Below are 16,227 nucleotides of genomic sequence, written 5' to 3'. Positions count from 1 at the left end.
AAGAGAGTAGATGAGGATGGGCTAAGCAGAGAGCCCAATGCAGGGCTCAATCCCAGGACCCTGGGATCAGGATCTGAGCCAAAGGCAGAGGCTTAACCCACTGAACCACCCAGGCAGCCCAAGAATTTTTCTTCTTTTGTTTATTGTTGCAAGACATTTATTAATAACACAAGGGATAATTAGCCGTGGTATTACATTCTAACATAAATTCAGGTGCTTGGGTTTTTCCAAGATCACAGCATCCTGGGAAAGAAGACCGGGACCAACGAAAGCTAAGGCATCATGGGGACGGCTGCTCAGCGGCTCACGCTTCCCCAGCCGATCGACACTCAGGGCAGGGAAAACCGTGGGATTGTAAAACCCAATTCCTGTTCTCTGATAAAAAGGAAACAATTTCTGGTTTCACGACCCAGGTGGTCTGTTCAGACTTTTTCCTGAACAGTTGTCCTGTGCTAAATTCTGGTTTCCGGTACCCCCAACGTGGCCCAGGAGAAGCCGAAGAACCCGGGAGGCCTTCTGCCCACAGGTTCCGCTGCTCGTTAGATGGGAGGGGAATGGCATTCTCCCAGCTCAAAGCTGGCTCGCTGGAAGGCAGAGTGGAAGACAGCAACAGATCAGCGCTGCTGCGGCCACTGCCCTTGCTCGCGGTGACTGCCAGGTCTGCGGGTGGCCGGGTCTCACACTGCGCTCAGCGGGTTGGTCACACGGCCCAGGAAGTGCAGGGCAGTGGAGTCGTGCTCATAAATGGCAAACAGGAACGGGCGGTTCAAGGTCACCTCCAAGGCCTTGGGCTCACCTGGCTGCGGGGCAGACTCTGTGGGCTGCTCTCCCTCTGCTTTTAGTTCCAAAAGGATGCTATTCAGCACCTGCAAAGCAGCAAGCGTTGTGACAGCTCCCGACGGCCCTCAGCACCCAGGGAGAGGGTGCAGGACAGCTGTTTCTCCAGCCCGCCCGTGCCATACATGCCCCTTGGTATAGATGGCTCCCACTCAGCCCAACTCACACAACAGCTCTCCCCAGAGCATCCCTCCAACCCACCAGTCTCCCACTTTCCACCTTGCTTTCCAGGACAGAACCCCAGGCCCCTTGGCTGTGGTCCGCCAGTGCTTGTTTCATCCCACAAATTTAGTAAGAGGACTGATGCTCCCCAGCAGTGATCTCCAAGGCCAGAACTGCGAAGGGCCCCCTCTCCCCGGTACCCACCCCGGTGCCAGCACTTCCAGGCACCCCAGCTTTAGGGAGACATCATTCAGGCAGAGGGACAGTCTGCCTCCTGCTGAGTGTTCCCTGTGGGCACGCAGCTCTGGCAGGGCTGGCACTGGGTCCTTATCCCATGGCCTGAGTCCTGGCCCTGCTGTGGGATCTGGGAAGGACCCCGAGGCTAGACCAAGCTGGGCAGAGCCAAAAACACATGGTGGGGAAGGGTTTGCTGCTCTCCACCTGTCCCCGGAAAACCCTGGAAAGTTCTGGTCACTTCTCTCCCACCCTGGATGCACAGCCACATAGCCATGCCCTCCCCTCCTCCCCTGCCTGCCCTGCAAAAGCTCTCTCTGTGTCCTTTCCGTCTCCACCTCCCCCCTGTGAACACACGGATTCACTCGAGCCCAGACATCACCGGCACAGATGGTACCTTTCCGACTCGGAGATCGTCATCGCTGATTTTGCCCAGATTCGCCTCGGCCCCCAGCAGGGTGGGCAGCTTGGCCTGGGCCAGCAGGTCCCGCAGGTCATAGGAGGCTCGCAGTGTCAGCTGGGGCACAGTCAAGCGGATGGTCCTGCGGGGGTGACACACGCTTAGGAAGTCCCGGGTGGCTCCCCCCTGAGAGGCCCTGGAACCCCCCACCCAGCTAGGGAAAGTTTGTCGCAACAAATACAACAAAAAAGTCTCGTGTCCTTGGAAATACTGTGAGAAGGATGTGCGCTTCAAGTAGCGCTCAGTGGGGTTGGCGATGAGTTGTCCTTCATTCTACTCTGGTTTTCAGCTGGCCGCATCGGAGCTGAACTACGTGGATAACTGTAAAATGCTGTTCTCTGCAATAACGCGGCATGTCTTACTACCACCTTGCAGAGGCATTCTTGACCCAGAAAGCCCCGGGGAGGGGAGAGCAATGGGAGGAATGTCCCGCCACGCTCCACGCCGTCTTGTTGCTGACATCAACTCAGTTGACTTGCCTGTAGGGCCTCTGCCTTCTGTCGGCATCCCTGAGAGCCCGGGGATGTTTCCCGTGACCCCCGAAGCCTTCACGGGATTTACATGACACCCATGTCCATACATTATCCACAGTAGCCAAACGGTGGAAGTGACAAAGAGTGCACGGACTGACGGCGGGATAAACAAAACATGTCTGTCCGTCTAACGGAGCATCTGCTGTAAGAGGAGGGAATCCCGACCCACGCTGCCACACGGGCGAGCCTGAGGACATCATGCTACGTGAAACAAGCCTGTCATCAAAGGACAGACACTGTATGAGTTCACTCCTCTGAGGTCCTAGAATGGACACGTTCACAGAGAGCAGAAGCAGAGCGGCCATGGCCAGGGTTTGGGTGGGGGTGGGGTGGGGTGGGCAGGCTGGATTTCCGTTGGGGAAGCTGAAAACGTTCTAGAGACGGACAGTGTGGGGGGGGGGCACCAGTGTGGGGTGCTTCACGCCACTGAACGGTGCGCTACAGACGGTACACATGGTACACTTGCCGTTAGGCATTTACGGTCAGCACAACCAAAACTGATTTCCAAAGGAGCGTTGCCCTCGGAAGGCCAGTGTGTCCCTGAGTGACAGTCTCAGAGCAGGTTTCCGGCCCCCACTGCTCTGGGCCACAGACGAGGGACAAGTGTAGCGCACCTGGGCACGGGAATGGCTTTCTTCCCTCCATAGTTGGAAAGAGGAGCAAACACTCAGGCAGCCAAGCGGGGAGTTTTGGACTCAAGGACAGCTCCCCAAGAAAGCCTCTCCCCCAGGCCTCCCGAGGGGTCCAAACCCTTCTGGGAAGCCAGTCCCCGACAAGCTCTGGGAGTGGAAGGATGGCGGGGGAGGGGTGGGGGGGCGTGGTGGGTGGTCATGGCATCAAAGGTCCCCCCTTCAGGGCAGAATGAAATGCAGTCCTCCAAAACCAGCGGGTAAGCCCAAGCCCAAGGAAATCACGCTCCCACTCCTTTCCCTCTCCTGCGCCCAGAACGACATGACACCTGCAGAGTTAGGTGGACGGGTGGACAGAAGGAGGGGTGACACGTGAACGCATGGGCCTTCTGCTCCAGAAAAGCAGAAGCTCTGGGCCCCTCCCCGTCCTGGGCCCAGGGCTCAGCCAACACCCACACATCTGCTCACCCCTCGTGCCCTCCCGCCCTGGGTAGACAGATGCGCCCAGCTCCCCACGGTCCACGGAAAGCTGCCCCAGAGGTGCCAGTCGGTGTCCCAGGAGCCCTACCGGGGAGATAGGTTCTTCAGCCATGTCAGGAATTTGTGCTGGAAGGTAATGGCCTCCACCTTCTGCAGACCGGAGGTGCCATGGGGCTGGACCAGCAGCAGGCAGGCACTCTTGCTGAGGGGCACCCGGGTCACGGAGAGGTGGTTCTGGACGTCGCTCCAGTGCTGGAAGGTGCCCGTGCCCGAGAGCATGGGGACCGACACCGAGGTGGCGTTGTCCACCCAGAACTCCTGCAGTCCCTCCAGCAGGGAGAAGCCCTTCAGCTGTCCTGGGGACCCAGAGAGGAGACAAGGAGGGACGGGTCAGCTGAGGCAGAGGCAGGCAGATGCGCTCAGGGCTAGGGACACCACGGAGAGAGCCGAAGGCCCAGCCTGTGCCCCAGCCTCCCCCGGCATACCCCGGGCCATGGGGCGTCTTCCCACTCCTGCGCTTTGCAGGCCCTACCCTGTACCCCAAGGGCCGGTCGAGTCTTCCTCCTGCAAGATCCAACCGTTTGAGATCACGACGGTGACACTAACTGCCCGTGTTGAAGACATTTGACACACCAGGTGCCACTCTGAGATTTTACACCTGTCACCTTAAGGTCCACAAAGGACCACAAAGGAAACCAGGGACCTTAGGCCACCATGAACTGACCAGGTAAACTCAGCCCAGATCTGACCTGGCCCAAAGCCTGCGGCCCGCCACACTCACCGGCTTCTTTTTTTAAATAAACTTCATTTTTTAAGAGAAGTTAGGTTCGTAGCATAATTAGGAGAAAATATAGAGTTTCCCCATACACCTGCCCCCACCCCAAGCACAGCCTCCCGTGCTATCCTCACCCCCACCGGAGCAGATGTCCGTTAGCACTGATGACCCTTCACCGTCACATCACTGTCATCATGTCCAGGGCTGACATGAGGGCTCGCTCTCAGGGCCGTACGTTCTGTGGGGCTGGACAGACGTGCAGTGACTGCGCCCACCATCCCAGTGTCACCCAGAGCAGCTTGGCAGCCCTACGCTGCCTTGGGGCACGGGCACGTCTCCATCTGGAAGCAGTGTCGGCTGTGACAGGCTCCCCTTCTGCAAGTCAGGACGCAGAGCTAAGCACACGTCCTGCAAGGCAGGCTCCACATGCTGACCAGGACAGACACAGGACCTGGGGTGAGCCGCGGCTCGGAGCCAAACGCTCGGTGCAGGCTTGCCCTGGCCTGCGGGGAGGGGGCAGCCCTGTGTGAGGGCCTCCCCCCCGGGGACTGTGTGAGGGGTGGCCAAGGGGTGCAGCCAGTTGGCTCGACTGTCCCGGAAAGAGGGGTAGACAACTGCTAAACGCCCTGTCCCTGGGGGTCCCCCGTGACTGTACCAGGGGGGCTCTCAGTGCTGGCCCACCAGGCCTGGCCGGAGACTTGTAAATTTAGGGGAAGAAAGGACTAAATCTTTTCCCACCCACACGGAAGGACAGGAGAGTCTGAACAGAGGAGGCTTCCCTGTCCTGGACGCTCCACTGAAAAGCACAGAATCCATCTTCACCCAGAGGTTAAGTAAATCTCTCAGGGTTAAGTCAACTGGTGCCGTGGAACCTGCCAGAGCCAGCGGCAGCTCAGGATGACCACAGGGCCTGGGCAAAGGGCGCCCTACAGCTCAGGGGCTCCCAACCCCCGAGGCCTCGAGAGCCAGCCACGTCCATCTGGGCACTGAGGTCGTGCTCACAGAACATCATTACCAAAGAGGCACTTCGAACTCCCCAGAGAGACAGCCTTCGGCTTCATAAGGCAGCCGTGCGGTGCTGGGCCAGGAGGGGCTGGTGCATCTCTGTTGGATGGAAACTGAGGCCCAGAAAGGTCAGGGGGCAAGATTAGAGAGTGAGCATGGTGGGACCTGCCAAGTGTCCAGGCACCTGTGGCTCTCTAGCTTTGGGGGGGGTCAGGACTTTCTCAGTGAGCGGTCCTCCTGGTGCTCTTCCTGGGGCTTTTCCTGGGAAGAGCAGGCTGAGGCCGCTCATCCCCTCTCTGTCTTCCAAGGGGTGGGGGGAGGGGTGGGCAACCATGCTCAGCAGGAGGGCGCCTGTGCTGGCCTCGGTTCCTGGGTCCATCATCTTCCCCCTGCACCCAGAACGGGCTGGAGGTCCTCCCCCATGGGGGTTTACAGACTTGCAGGATGTTTTCAGAGTGAGACAACCGTCGTGCTCTATTACGCCTCCATGTCTCTAGTTTTATCTCTCTGCTGTGGCTCCCTTGGCTCGCAAATGCACCCTGCCCGCCCCACCTGTCAGTCTGCAAGGCCACTGCCTCAGCATGTGCTCCCTGGACAGTGGGCCCATTGCATCACCTTCCTGGGACCCTCCCCGCCTCCCATAGACACAGCCCCAGCGGCCTGGATACCCTCTGACCAGAACACTTTTTCTGCTCCAGCATCTACCACCCTTCCCAGCATCACATCCCAAAATCTGGCCGGACGCCTCTTTCGGGCTGTGCCTCCCACAGGCCCCATCCCCTCCGAGCTCTGGCCAAACAGAGCCGCCCTTGTTCTGGTTTCTGGCCCTGAGCTTGCCAGCCTTTTTGCTCACACATTTGTTCTTCCACAGCCCTGCTCCCCTCACCATCCTCTGTCCTCTCCCTGGGGACCCTCCCTCCTCCAAGGGCCTAGCGCCCCAGAGTGCCTTTTCAGGGCACGTTTCCCTAGAGCTCTGCAGCTGGGGGCACTCGCCTGTGGGATCGATCTCCTCTCTTGAACGTCAGTAGGCAACCTGGGTTCCAGACTTGTGCGTCCTTCCTCCCTGGCCTCCTGAGACACCCAACTCAGGGGCATGTGCATAATAGGGCTTCAACAATCAGTTGTTGAATGAGCGAGCTATCTTTGTGGGGATTTGGGGAAGGGGGAGTAGTACTAACCGCTCCCAGCATGAAAGTGGTGTAAGCAAACAAACTGGGTATTTTTGTGAGGACACTGACCTTCTCAAGAGACAAGAAGCCCTCCCTTCTGAGTGTGCAGATGGGCCACTGGACCGGGAAGTGTGGGTTTGGATCTCAGGAACCCAACTTGTGGCCGTGTCTTCTTAAGGCGGTCACTCTGGGTTTTTCCCTGAAGGCAGTAACACTGCTTTACCACATCCCAAGGGGATTAAATGATCAGGATATGAGGGAGCACTAGAGCTGCCGCACACAGTAGGACAGCAGGTGGCTCGCTCGATGCTCATCCAAGGACCCCCTTGGGCAGCTACTACCGGCTCCTTGAGAGTGACTCCCAGGTACTTCCCCACGTTCTCACCCCACCCATCCCCAAGGCCTGGCCCTGCTGAGCCAAATGCTGGACACTAAGTCTGCAGACACAGAGAGCTGTCCCCCTAGGGCACCCACCCCGAAGGCACCTCCAGGCTTTGCCTTACCTTGGAAGTGGACATAGGCATTGAAAAGCAAGGTGCTGTCTGGGCTGACTCCTGACAGGGGTCTGTCCGTTTTCCACCCTGTCACTGCCTGCATGAACCTGTTGATCTTCTCAGCAGCAAGATCCGGGTCTGTGGACAAGTCCAGAGAGCGTGGGAGGGTGATGGGAGCAAAGGGTGCCAGGCCCCGCACAAAAGGCTGCTTCAGGCGCAGGCCAGGGGCTGTGAACAGGCCCAGCACTGTGGAGAGGAGCAGTGTGGACCGGCTGCCGGCCTCACCCTCAGCGACCAGAAGGCCCTGGATGGTCTGCAGGGCGGATAGCACCTTGTGGCCGTCCAGCCGGGAGGTGCAGCTCTGGTCCTCCCCAGGGACGCCCAGGAACGCCTGCAGTCTGCCAGCCGTGGGGTCCAGCGCGCCCAAGTAGAGAGAGGCCAGCGTGCCAAAGAGAGTCGTGGGGGACAGGACGGTCCCACTGGCCTCGCTCCCAGACTCGCCCAGTGCCCTGTACATGTGGAAGCCCAGGAAGTTGAGCATCATGCCCACTTTAGCCGCCCGCATCCTGTCTTCCTCCTCCAACTTCCCGGCGGCCAGCACCAGCTGCTCCCGGAGCGCCTCTTCGTCCACTGGGGACGTCTTGGCCTGAATCGGGACGGGCATGAAGGTCAGCTCCTCGGGCATCTCTGGGCCGGGTTTCTCCAGCTGCTCACAGCTGCTCTTGCTGTAGACGAGGAGGTGGAAGGGATGGATGTATACTCGGTCCCCAGCTACCAGGCCGGCCCAGGCCACGAGGCAGAGGACAGTGGCCCTTAGGCCCACTCCGGCAGGACTCATCTCTGGCAGGGGCGCTCGATTCCCTGAAACAGCATTTCGTGCAGGACGACAGGTTACTAAGCGTGTTAGTGCCCTCCAGCCAGACGTCTAGCTGTTCCCGTATTCCGTGCGGTCATGAACCCAGGAGAAATCTATCCAGGTCTACAACACCTTAAAGAAAAGCGATAGATTCCAGGCTCTGAGGACAGTATCTCTGTGAGCCATGATGTGCTATCATGCGCTGAGCTGTGTCTTTTGCGGGGAGAGTATTTTGGGGTTGGTTTTTTTTTGTCTGATTTTTATAATGCGGAGAATGTCTTGATAGTAAGACATGGGTATATTTTAAACAGAAATACCAAAATGTCCATTACATCAAGTAAAAATGTACACAAATATTTTCACAAAATGTTGTTAAGTGCTTCTCTTCAAGAATATGCAACTGCAGGCGCCTGGGTAGCTCAGTGAGTTGAGTCTCTGCCTTTGGCTCAGGTCATGATCTCAGCGTCCTGAGATCGAGTCCCGCATCAAACTCTCTGCTCAGCGGGGACCCTGCTTTCCCACTCTCTCTCTCTCTCTCTCTGCCTACTTGTGATCTCACTCTGTCAAATAAATAAATAAAAATCTTAAAAAAAAAAAAAAAGAGTATGCGACTGCGTAATAGTATTTTTTACCTTGGGTAAATCAGTGATATCATGGATTAGTCGATAATTATATGTTTAATAAAGAGTAATGGGGGGGCACCTGGGTGGCTCAGTTGTTAAGCATCTGCCTTTGGCCCAGGTCATGATCCTGGGCTCCCTGCTCAGTGGGGAGTCTGCTTCTCCCTCTCCCTCTACACATACCCTACCTGCTTGTGCTCACTCTCTCCATCTCTCAAATAAATAAATAAAATCTTTTTTTAAGAGTAATATGGAAACATTTAGACTTATTTTTTTGCCTTTACTGAATTTTTTTTTAATTTTTTTATTATTTGTATTAACACATAATGTATTATTATCCCCAGGGGTACAGGCCTGTGAATTTTCAGGCTTACACACTTCACAGCACTCACCATAGCACATACCCTCCCCAATGTCCCTAACCCAGCCACCCTCTCCCAACCCCTCTCCCCACCAGCAACCCTCAGTTTGTTTTGTGACATTAAGAATCTCTTATGGTTTGTCTCCCTCCCGATCCCATCTTATTAAACTTATTTTTGAAGGAACTTTGATTTTAAAATAAACAAAATTCACCTTGTTGCCTTAAAGTTTTTAATTTCCTATGTTGAAGTCCTAAATCCCACTACTTCAAAATGTACTCTATTGGGAGATAGAGTCTCTAAAGAGGTAATTTAGGTTAAATGGGGTCATTGGGATGGGCCCTCATCGCATTTGACTGGGGTCCCTCTTAGAAGAGATTAGGACACAGACACACACAAACGGAAGACCCTGGAAAGACAGGGAGAAGACAGCCATCCACAAGCCAGGGGGAGAGACCTCAGAAGACACATCTGTCAACATCTCAGCTTGGACTTGAAACCGGTGTGAGATATGAAGGTTCTCCCAGAAGGAGTCATTGTACTTTTAGCTGCCCGAATCACGAGAGAACAGATTTCTGTCGTTGAAGGGACCCAGTCTGAGAATTTGATACGGCTGCCTCTGGCTATGAGCTTCCCTAGAAAACCAGCTGTGGGGCAGACCGCGAGTCTCCAGGAGGCCTCCTAGCCCCGGGGTAGGTGGAAACCAGTTTGGAATACGAGACTAAGATGCACAGAGGTTTTTTTCTATGTTATAAGTTGGCCTGGCGGGAACAATCTGTGTGTGGTCCCAACCAGGAGATGTACACCTCATTCCCCAGACCAGGTGCGTCCTGTAAGAATAGACCTGTTCTAGCTGGGTAGTGTGTGACTGTCCCCAGAAGCCCCTGCCTACAGATTCCCCAATCCAGCCCTTGGCTGTTCATGTGAGGAAGGAAAGTTTTCACTCCTTTGCAGACACAGAAAGGGGAGTTCTGAGGCAGGAAAAAAAGTTCCCGAGTTCACACAGCAAAGCGTGTAACAGACACAATTCAGACCTGCGTTTATTCTCACCAGTCAGTCCCAAGCCCGGTTCCCACAGGTCTCACCAGGGGAGCCTTAGAAACCATGGAAGTCCGTCTCCCCCCGCCCCCGAGATGCCAGCTATAATGGCCCTGGGGTGTGGCCTCAGAAGGGGTTTCTCAGCCCCACTGTGGCCCCCACAGGCGGCTGGCAGTGAGCACCAGAGGCTCAGCCTGAAGCCCTGGTGTTTGCACCTGTCCCAGCACCCCAGGCCAGTCGGCGACTGTGTCCTGCATGTGGAGGACTATGTCCTGCGCAGTGGATCCCCATGGAGCCTAACACCAACCCCACCAACGCCTTTCACCGACAGCCGGTGGCGTTGGTCTGCGCTGGGGCCAGGGTTAGTTTTTTTATAAAAAACGTCCCAGGTGAGTCTGAAGTAGAACCGTCCTGTGCCCTAGATGTGGGTCTCTGTCGTTGACAGGAGGATTTCTGGCAGCTTTCTCTAGCGCCCTGTGATTCTGCTCCCGCCTCGCCTCTCGATGAGAGAGAACGTAGCAGACAAGGTTCTCGGGCTGGCTCGGCGGACCTAGGACCCATGTTCATGGCACGGGTTCATTCGCTCCCAGTCACTTCCCTGGTATCGCACTGATTTCCAGTGAAGCCGCAGACTTCCAGCTTCATCTTTCGTGCTCCCGTCCTCATCCTCCCCCATCCCCCTGCCCTCCCAGAGCAGCCCAGGCATCCCTGGAACTGAGACATGAACTCAAGGTCACCTTGATGCCTCCATCTTTCCTGCACACCCAGGCATCCCCAGGTTGCGCTGACATTGGCGCTCCGCACTCCTCTCCCGGGTCTGGTAACCTGCACCCGCTTTCAACTCAACAAGCATTGTGTGTTTAGTTCTGCTCTGGTCATCAAACACCAAAGGAACTTTGACTTCTGACCTCAGCCACCGCTTCTCCCTCCTCCCCGCACATTTGACCCAATCCATGGTTCTCATGAGAAGCCACGCGACATACAAAAATGGAACAGAAAGTTCTTCCCATCCAGACAGGCCTCCGTTGCCAGCAGTTGCCTCGTGTAAAAAGCCAAAGCACTCTGAGTTATCAGGGGAAACCTGTAGAAGCGGAGGGCTGGAGAAATCTGGCAGAAGTGGCCCCCAGTCCTGGGCTTGGGCCACGCAGGTAAGCACAGCCCCCTCCCTGCTTTGCCAGTCCCGCACAGCACACGCACTGTCTACAGTGAAATAGTTTCACGGTCACAGTCCGGGGCAGGGGCTGCTATGTGTTGCTCTCAGCGGGCATCCGTTGGCTGCCATACTGACCGGTCCTTAGTCACCCCACCATGGGGCCTCAGAATAAACGGGGGCTCCAGGCTCCCGTGGATCTGCCCTCCTCCAGCACCCCTGCTCAGTCTCCTTTCCATATCCCCTCGTGGTTCTGTGGCTTCATGAAATAGTGAGATCAGCAGCCAACACTGGTCTAATGCCTATCATTGCCAGGCAGTGTTCTAGCACTTTCCATGGACTCTTCTCATCCTGCTAAGGCTTCCATGACACTCCATTTCCCGCTGTAACTGTCCCCCACCACGCCTGACACCCTGAACTCACTTATCCCGCTTTACTTCCTTTCCCCACAGCACTGACCCCCTTATGACCTTATAAATAATTAATTATTATGCATTTATTTGTTTAGTGTTCATCGCCTGTCTCTTCCCACGTGAAGGCAAACTCCGAGAGAGTGGGGTCCTTGCTCCGTTTTGTTCGTTGATATATATATATGTCACATTTCCAGAAATGCTCCTGGGACCTAGTATGTACTTGATAAACAGTTGTTAAGTGGATTAATGAATGCTGTTTTGCAGAGGAACAGAGACGTTCCGTGACTTGCTCAAGGTCATGCAGCTAAGTGAGAGACAGAACTAGGATTCAAACCCAGACCCCCTGATGCTACAGTCCACACACTTTAGCACCCATCGTAGTGCCTCTTGAACAATAAGAATCTGTCTTTGCAGTTTCTCTTAAAGTTTAGAAAGCAATTTCACATTATATTAGCTCTCTGAATATACCCCTAGCTCATGAGCAAGGGAGGCCAGGCATCGCTGTTTGTCCCATTTTATAGATGGGCAAACCGAGGCTTGGGGATACAAAGTGATGAGTTGAGGGCACCCAAGCCTTGAACCCAGGGCCGGAGGCAGCACTGCCTGGGGGAGGTGCAGGGAGACAGGCCACTCCTCATCTGAGCCTCCGGGGATGGGGACAGGGTCGCAGCTCCCGGCTCTCTGAGGCTGCTCCCCCCTCCACCTCCCAGCTCCTGTCCCTGCACAAGCCTTGTGCTTCCTTCTGACTCCAGCCCCCCCACCCCACCCCGTGGCTCTGATCCCGGCCTGTGCCTGAGGACCCAGCCCTGCTCAGAGGCAGCAGGGAACCCGGCCACCCTGCCCTACAGCTGGGTGGGGGTGGGGGACTGTTCCTCTGCTAAGACCTGGGGTGCCTGAGGGGGAGGACAGCCCATGAGAGGACGTCCGATGTGACAGGAAGGGGGACACATCAGCGTCGTCTTCAGTAGTGATCCCCACCCCCCCGCAGCGCCTGTCACAATGGACCCCTGCCTTCCGGCTCCCAGCCGCCCCACCAGAGACCCCCTGGCTTCTCCTCCCGGCAGAAATCAGCTGCCCTGACCGGGAGGGGCTCCCTGCTTACCTTTTCCTCGGGTCCCCAAAACAAGAGCAGCCTCTTCCCCTGGCTGGGCCGAGGCCCTATTTATATCAGAGGGGATGGAGCCGTTCCCAGACCGTTCTGTGCCCAAGCTGGGGAGGAGGGCGGTGACATCACTTGGCCCCACCGCGGGGGTGGGGGCTTCAGGCTGCCTGGCGGCTAGGGGACAGGCGCCAGAGCAACTCTCAGGCTGGGACTCCTTCCAGGAAGTCAAAGTGATCGATACACACTTTCCGTGCCGAACAGCATGAGCCGGCAAGCCGTGGAGTTACATATTTACCCCAGCTCACCTCCCCTGGGGCCGCGGGGATGCACACGGGGATCCCATGTAGGTGTGTGTTGGTGTGTGATGGGTCTCTAGCCTGAGGTGTGACAGCCACCCAGGCCTTCTGATAGAGCCCTCTTGAGGTGCGCTTCTGAGAGTCCCCAAGAATGTGCTTGAGTCCCCAGTGGCCAGGGGAAGGAGCCGTGGAGGGTGGCCAGGGAGGTAGGGGGTGGGCGATTTCTGACCCCACGGCCTTGAGCTGCTCAATGATCATCCAAACCACCTTTAGGCACCTGCTCCCTGAGACGCCCTCTGGTGGGCAGGGGGAGAGACGCACAACCGAGCAGAAGCACCTTCCAGAGACGTGATGTCGTGATTTCGCTGGGGAGACTGCTAGACGCCAACAGTCGTACAGACAGACAGGCACCGACAAGATGCTTTCAGATCCTGGGAAGGAACAATTGTTAAGCTGGGGAAGGTTTCAGGAAGCAATGTCATTTCAGTCCAAGCCTGAAGGATAAACAAGCTGGGTTTGGATACTGAGGAAGGGATCTTTAGAGACCTCCAGGATAGTACCAGAGGGGCGGGAAAGCACGGAGGTTTTCAGGGGACACCAGCACCCCTAAAGGTGCTACGAGGAAGAGCAGGGATAACAGTAAATGGCCTCTGTTCCCTGTGCCTGCCCCCATGGGCGGGGAGGGCGCCCCATCTTTCCTGAGTGTCCCCTGGACACAGGGCTTTAGGCCAAACTCTCCAGGATCTGAACCGACGTACGAGATGAAAACCACTTGGCCACCCCAGATCTGGGGTGTGGGACCGAGTGATGTGGAAAGAAAGGACGCTGGCTAGAGCCTGAACACCACTCAGAGGTCAAAGTCAATGCCATGGGAGGGAGGGATGGAAGTGGGAGAATGTTATGAAGCCTGATTTCTGCTTTTACAAAATGTCCTCTAACTGACAGGCATCAGATTTCCAAGCTCTGGCTCAGAGAGAGAGAATGCTGAAACCAATAATCGAGAGAGGGACTGAGGAAGCACTAGAGCTTTGGGGAAGCCACAGGAGGAGTTTAATCTCAGATGGGTTTGTTTTGAGCGCCTATTGGATCCCAGCGGGAAATACTCGGGGAGGCAATTCCCGCCCTCAGCAGGGAGATCTCAGCTGGGTGCAGGGCCCTGATGCATCATGGTGGAGTTCAAGGCCTGTGGGTGGAGATGTTCCCCACCCCTCACCCCCCACCCCGAGAAGTCTTAGATGTGAGGAGAGGGGAGAAGAGGGAAACCTAGGGAGCTGAGGGATGGGATGGGAAAGGAGTCAGCGCAGGCTGGGGATGGGCGGGGTGGGGGGGTTGGCTGTAACACACAGGGGTTGTGTTCCAGAAGCCAGGAGGAGATTCTGAGAGGTGAGGAGTCCGGGCCGGAAGGAGGGCTTTTGGGGCAGAATGTCAGAATGGCTTCAAGTCACCGGAGTGGAGATGTCTGCACCCAGAGCAATCTTGATTGACACCAACCCTTTATTGCTCATCAAAGACCATGAGGAGGAGGGTAGGAGTCCCTAGGGAGTTGGAAAACAGCCTCGGGGAAGGACAGGGAGGGGTCGGGCTGAGATTGAGAAGCCAATGGAAGATTGAATTGTGGACTCCTCTTTTAACAATCATCGTAATGAATGGGTGCAGGAGCAAAAAACCCCGTATTCTCAACTTCTGGGTAGAAGGAAGAAAGAATTCACGTTTGTTGAGCAGCTTGTTAAAAATCAGAATTCTACCAAGCAAATGCAAAGATACGATGGGCTTTATTCAATGATTCATGAATCAGGCAGCAAGTAGAGGGGAGCTCCACTGAGCAAACCAAAAGAAAGCTTTTTGAAGGCAGACAGAGGGCATGAAAACAATGAACGGAGGAATTTATTAGCAAGAGCTACGAGTGCGTTATTTAGGCAATGTTGGCCTCCTAGAGGGAGCGGAAGTGGTCTCTCAGTAAATTTTCTGGTATCGACCAGAAAATTCCATGTTGTCTGCTGAAAGGTCATGTTCTTGGGAGATCCAAACTTCAGTTAACTTGAATATTAAATCTTGGTTTGCTGACTTAGCCTAAGTGACACCTGTGGTTTTCCTTCCAAGGTGGGGCTCCATGCCTGGTGCGTCCACGTTCTTCGATGTCTGGAGTGCACACTTTCACGCACCCACTGCCACCCAGGGAGAGAAAACTGAGGCCCCCAAGAGGCTCAGAGGTTTGCTAAACATCACCCAGAAAGAATGTGGTGAATCCAGGTCTGTCTGACACCTACACCTGTTCTTTTCCTACCACATTCAGGCATTTGTCCGAAAACTATTTATTGAAAACGTTCTACGGGTCAAGAATTGGAGGTTCAATGTCTGATCATGTGTCTTAGCCCAGCTGTCCAAAGGACAGCAACTATTTCACAGAAATGACAGTATTAAGGGACAGGAGGACATCTGCTGTCTAGACAAACCATACCGTACACATATTTCTTAAACTAGTAAAGCTTGAGGGAGGGATCCTGAACCCCAGGATATGTACAAAACTAGATTTTACTGTATTGCCTCAAAATGGCCCAACACAGTGGGTAAACCAAGGCATGAAGGGTTGAATCCTGGGACCACAGAACTGGAAGGAGACAAACTATACCCTAGAACACCTTCTTTTCAATGTTTTAAGTTCTCTGGTGTCAGGGACAGGTTGGGGGCAGGACCATGACCTGTGTGGTCTCTGATTCCTGTTTCTCTCCATGAAGACATTCCCTCACCTTCTATGCATTCCCCATGTTGCATTAGGGGTGACCAGATATTTGAGTAGCTCTAGGCCTCTTGCCTCTGGAGCATCCTCGGTTTAGGAGGGCTGTCTCCTCATCAGATCACTCTTGCTGGCTGGCACAACGTTTGTTTCACTGATAATAATTAGCAGGATCACATAAGATTGAGCTGTTAGGATGGTACTGATGTCTTCTTTTGGGACTTCGGAGCTCTGAACTACAAAGAGCCACTGTCAAAGCCTTGGGCTTGAGCCATACATCTGTCTCAATCACCGGTGTCCCATGTAACTTTTCTGCTCTATACGGCCTCAGGGTACCAATGGCAGCGTGCATCTTTCTTCCTATGGATCCCTTGCCTCTGGTCCTCAGAATGCTCACCCCACACCTTCCATAGGCTCTGTGTCAGCCAGTCCTCCAGGAGTGGTCCTCTCCCTTCCAAGGACTTTCAAAATCGATGCCCATTCACTAACTGGTCCTTCTGATAGATGCCCTCTCTTGCCTCAAATCAATGCAATGACATCGTGCTTTCTAGGGTGGGCTTCTGCAATGCTAGATAGGAGACATACATTCCTTGGGACAATGAGACCCCCCCACTCCGTTTTCCCCAGACTGTCGCTTATCACCTACCCTCCCTGCTCCTGTTGGGTGCCAAAGGCAGGTGGACAATGGAAGGGATTATGCTCCAGGAATGCACCCTGCCCACATGCCCTACGGAGTTCAGGGGAAGGTACGATCATAACACATGTTATTATGTTAATGCTACAAAAAAAAAAAATCCAAGCAGTAGGTTTAACATGACCAGAAGAAGAATTCTATTTCAGACTGCCCTGTAGGTAAGACTTGCATTTGTGGTCATCGTCAA

General features: G+C 55.1%; 1 protein-coding gene across 1 annotated transcript; it reads right to left on the bottom strand.

Annotated features, from left to right (window-relative positions):
* On the bottom strand, positions 1–12,441 carry AGT (angiotensinogen). Its single transcript, XM_059170499.1, has 5 exons — positions 12,317–12,441; positions 6,788–7,639; positions 3,424–3,691; positions 1,631–1,775; positions 1–866 (listed from the first exon to the last, which is right to left on the bottom strand). Exons 2-5 carry the CDS (start codon positions 7,614–7,616, stop codon positions 678–680), a joined length of 1,431 nt encoding a protein of 476 aa, XP_059026482.1. The 5' UTR covers positions 7,617–7,639; positions 12,317–12,441; the 3' UTR covers positions 1–677.
* Positions 12,442–16,227: the final 3,786 nt, after the last annotated feature.

This window comes from Mustela lutreola, chromosome 4, assembly GCF_030435805.1.
Source record: "Mustela lutreola isolate mMusLut2 chromosome 4, mMusLut2.pri, whole genome shotgun sequence".
Lineage (NCBI taxonomy): Eukaryota > Metazoa > Chordata > Mammalia > Carnivora > Mustelidae > Mustela > Mustela lutreola.
The sequence above is the reverse complement of the archived record's forward strand: the minus strand, read 5'-3'. Positions and strand labels throughout refer to the sequence as shown.

Coding starts and splice junctions, on each gene's coding strand:
- AGT (XM_059170499.1), bottom strand. CDS start 7,616: ATGAGTCCTGCCGGAGTGGGCCTAAGGGCCACTGTCCTCTGCCTCGTG. Junction 1,776..3,423: donor CTGAAGAACCTATCTCCCCG/GTAGGGCTCCTG, acceptor TCACCCCCGCAG/GACCATCCGCTTGACTGTGC. Junction 867..1,630: donor ACGATCTCCGAGTCGGAAAG/GTACCATCTGTG, acceptor GCTGCTTTGCAG/GTGCTGAATAGCATCCTTTT.